General features: G+C 26.4%; 1 protein-coding gene across 2 annotated transcripts; it reads left to right on the top strand.

Annotated features, from left to right (window-relative positions):
- Positions 1–361: 361 nt before the first annotated feature.
- Positions 362–4,188, top strand: LOC127256552 (two-component response regulator ORR10). Of its 2 annotated transcripts, XM_051282609.1 has the most exons (5): positions 381–853; positions 981–1,081; positions 1,205–1,282; positions 2,190–2,260; positions 3,648–4,188. In XM_051282609.1, exons 1-5 carry the CDS (start codon positions 748–750, stop codon positions 3,958–3,960), a joined length of 669 nt encoding a protein of 222 aa, XP_051138566.1. In that variant the 5' UTR covers positions 381–747; the 3' UTR covers positions 3,961–4,188. The 2 variants fall into 2 exon arrangements, with proteins under 2 accessions (XP_051138567.1, XP_051138566.1); XM_051282610.1 differs by lacking the exon at positions 1,205–1,282 and having other exon boundaries at positions 362–853.
- Positions 4,189–4,561: the final 373 nt, after the last annotated feature.

The raw sequence follows: 4,561 nt of genomic DNA, 5'->3' as shown, positions 1-4,561 counted from the left end.
TAATGATCAACTATAATTAGAATATTATTATTTTTTAAATTTTGCCTAAAAAATAAACGTATATTTATTAAGTTGAAAGAGGAAGTAAAATTTTATGGTAAAAAAAAATATATATATATATATTTATATAACTTTCTAATTAAATCCAAACCCGACAAAGCTTATGGCCATGGGGAGCAAATCTTGAAAGGGAATCAAATGAAATTGCCCACTCTTTCCACTGTTTCCCCACCTGCCCAAGATATGGTAAGAGCACATGATTTCACACTATGGAAAAGGGGCCATTGCTGCCATCATCTGTATCTCTTCAAGGGATTTTGGTGGGGCCCATTACCCACCCCCACCCCCTACCCTACCCACCTCCACACAAAAAGCCCTAATGACTTTCTTCCTTCTTCACATTTTAAAACATCCCCAAACCCTCAAAAGAATCAATCAATGTGCAGTGGTGGCTTCTTGTTTTGGCCCCTTTTTTGTTGATTTAGGGATTTCTGCAATTCTTTGTTTGTTTGTGTATATATAGATTTGAGAAGAAGACCACCATAGTTGTTGCTTGACTTGCAATTTCAATTTGGAGATTTGTTTGGGGAAAATCTTTGGATGAGATCCGTCAGATCTTGCTTTCTGGGCTGTGGAAATTTGGTGGGACTTTGTTTTTCTATAAACCTCATTTAGATTAGCGACCCAACCAAACACGCCCTTGCCCATTATCATCTTCTTCTTCTTCGAAACCCTAATTTTATTCCGATGGGCATGGCGGCTGCCGAAGCTCAGTTTCATGTCCTCGCCGTCGACGACAGCCTGATTGACCGGAAATTGATCGAGAGGCTTCTGAAAACATCGTCTTATCAAGGTAATTTGGGATGTGTATGGAAATGGGAATGAAATTAGGGTTTTTTGTGATTTGGGGATGAAATTAGGGTCCTTGTGATTTGGGGATTTTTTTGTGACGGATTTCGGTGCGGTGCTGTTTGGTGCAGTTACTACAGTTGATTCTGGAAGCAAAGCTTTGGAATTCCTTGGCTGGCATGACAATGATATGTGCACCAAACAGGAATTAATTTCCCCCAAAATTAATCAGGTTAATATTTTTAAAATAATAATAATAATAATAATAATAATAATAATAATAATTTCAATTTAGCTATTTTTATTTATTTATTATTTTTTTAATAATTATAATTTTGGCAATTTTGAATTATAGGATGTGGAAGTGAACCTTGTAATTACAGATTATTGTATGCCTGGAATGACCGGCTACGATTTACTCAAGAAAATGAAGGTATTTATATTTAAAATTAAGTAATTAATTTTATTTTTATTTATTTATTTATTTATTTTTGCATTTTTTTGTTATATAATTATATCCTGTAATATTCTGAGGAGGTCCGGGGCTCCGAACACCATATGGATCTACAGTGTGGTGCGGATCGCTTTGGTATTTGGGTCCTGGGCGCTCCCAAGAATACTAAGATCATAAAAAAATAAATTGAATTATTTTCTTATAATATAAAATCAAAATTATTCTGTAATAAATTCAATCATATATATATATAAAATTATTGTTTTATTTAGGTAAGATTTTCTTTTTATGTTTAATAATTTTGAAAAAAAAATTAAGATAGTAAAACAATTGGGCTAATTAGATTTTTCTTTTTTTTTTTTGTAAATATATTCGAGGTTATTTTTTTAAAAAAATAATATGGTAATTATTAAATATATATATACAAAAAAACTTATTTAATTTTATTTAAAAAAAATAGTGTCAAAAAATTGACAAATTGTACATGTAAATAAAATCAGAGGATATGTATATAGATTGGGTTTGATGTCACCACATGGCCCCCTCTCTTATTTTCTGGTCATTCAATTTCAAGATCGATACGAATCTTGTGGAAAATCAATAATAATAATAATAATAATAATAATAATAATAATAATAATAAAATATTGTATTATTAACAATGGGGTGTCCACATGCACATCCTTCTGGTGCTGTTTTTCTGTCTGTATTTCTATAATTATTATTAATTTTATTGTAATAAAAATAAATATTATAATTAATTGAAATTTTTGAAATTATTATTATTATTATTATTATTATTTGATTTTATATATTATAAATAAAATATTTATAACCTTAAAAATGAATTAGTTAGTAAATAATTATGTGGGGTTTATGTTGACAGGAATCTTCAAATCTGAGGAACATACCTGTGGTTATCATGTCCTCTGAGAATGTCCCCTCAAGAATCAACAGGTAATTCAAATAAACTGCTCCCTCTTTTTTACACGAAATTTTAAAAATATTAGTATTATATTAGAATATAATAAAAATAAAGGTTAAAAAAAAAAAAAAAAAAAAAGACTAAATTGCCTTTATTAGTATTGTACGATATAAAATTAATGAGATTTGTGTAATGTATTGTAAATTGGAAGGATATTTGTAATGTTAAATAGATAATATAGTTACTAAGAAAGGAAATCGATACTTTGTTATGGACAGAGGAAAATGAAAAAATGGATAAATTGTTAAAACACGAAGAAAGTATTAGGATTAGTATTTATTTTATTTTATTTCTTGCTATATTTATTTTTAACACAATTTTTCAATGATATAATTTGATAGTTATTGTGACCATTTTGGGTGTGTTTGGAATTTATTTTGATTCGGCATCAAAATAAATATTACTGGATATGTACGGGTTTTTTAAAAAATATATTCTCTCCGTCCGTCTCGGTAATATTTACCTTTTGCGTCATTATACTTAATATTAAAAATATTCTTATATTTATATAATTTTTTGTACAAATATTTTTTTATTAGTATTATAAGAACTAAATATTTTTTCAATTTTTTCTTAATTTGTATTACGTTTTGATATAATAGTTAATATTTAAATATTACCATGCAAAAGGTAAATGAGACCCTTAAAATCGGACGGAGGTAATATAAGTATATATATTTAAACTTAAATTCGTATATCAAAATAATATATATATATTGTTAGTAATTACATTTAGGCAAAAATAAAATATATTTTAGTATTAGTGTATGCTTATTTTTACTAACATTAAAATAAGAGATACTTGGGGTAGACGAAAATGATAAATATATATATTTTTTGAGTTAGGACGGAAAGAAAAAGTATATATTATAAATTTTATTTTATATTTATTTGTATAAATATTATTATATAAATTAACATATAATTTTTATTTTTTTTTTAAAAAAAAAACATGTAAAAAACAATTTTATTTTATTTTATTTGCATGGATTGAATAGGTACCGAGTTATATATTATCTTCATTCGACTCTAAGAGTCTCATATATTTTTTGCATGTTGATTTTTTACTATTAATTATTATATCAAAACGTAGTACAAATTATAAAAAAATTGCAAAAATACTTTCATTAGTGTCTTATAACATTAATATAAGAATATTTGTACAAAAAATTTATACAAATTTAATATTGAATATAATAACGTAAAAAAGTAAATGAGATCCTTAAAAGGAGACGATAGTTGCTAAAAAAATATATTTATTTATGCTTGTACATAGTTTAAGCATGAAATGAAACATAGTTTGATTGAGACCGTCGGATCTAAAATCAAAACTGAAATGAACGGCTGTGATGTGGACAGGTGTCTAGAAGAAGGGGCAGAAGAATTCTTCCTAAAGCCAGTGAGGCTAGCAGATGTGAATAAACTGAAACCTCATATGATGAAAGCCAAGGGCAAAAATGTCCAAAAAAATGAAGAACACAGCCCAAACAGCGAAGAAGAAGAAGCAGAAATTGAAGTAGAGATAAATCTAGAGTCACCGTCACAGGCACAGCCGCAAGCGTCACAGACCAATAGCAACAGCAAGAGGAAGTCCGTGGAAGAAGGCCGGCTGTCACCTGACAGAACAAGGCCCAGATACAACGCCAACGGCCTCACAGTCATGTCAAGTTAGCCAACCTTTTATTTTATTTTATTATTATTTTTTAACAAAATTCTATAGTTTTTTTTTTTAAAAAAAAAAAAAAAATTAAATACAATGGGATATATATGTATGTATGTATATAGAAAAAAATTATATAAATTTGTGTACACTACTTACCTTTTGACTTTGGAAATTTCCAAACAATTTTGTACCACTGAGGATGAATATATGAAGAGGCAATAAGGGCTTATTATTTTATTTTTTTCTATCCAACTGACATATTTTTATTTTTGGTAAAAATTATTAAATTAAAATATATTTAACAAATATAAATCAATTTAATTAATAACATAATATATAATATTATAAATGACGTAAGAATTACTCAATTTTTTTTTATTTTTAACAATATATATATTATATTTTGATATAAATTATATATTAAGATTAATATAAAATAATTAATTAAGATTAATAAAATAAATTATAAAATTTAAAATGTGATTAAAGTATATAATCATATTTCTAAAAAAGTAAATGACAAATTATGTCAAACTGACCGAAATAAAAAAATTGGATGATGAAGAAAATAATTAAAAATATATTAGTAAAACAATTATCTTAAAAATAA

The sequence above is a fragment of the Andrographis paniculata genome, unplaced genomic scaffold (genome assembly GCF_009805555.1).
Source record: "Andrographis paniculata isolate CXL003 unplaced genomic scaffold, ASM980555v1 Contig56END, whole genome shotgun sequence".
Taxonomy (NCBI): Eukaryota; Viridiplantae; Streptophyta; class Magnoliopsida; order Lamiales; family Acanthaceae; genus Andrographis; species Andrographis paniculata.
The sequence above is the reverse complement of the archived record's forward strand: the minus strand, read 5'-3'. Positions and strand labels throughout refer to the sequence as shown.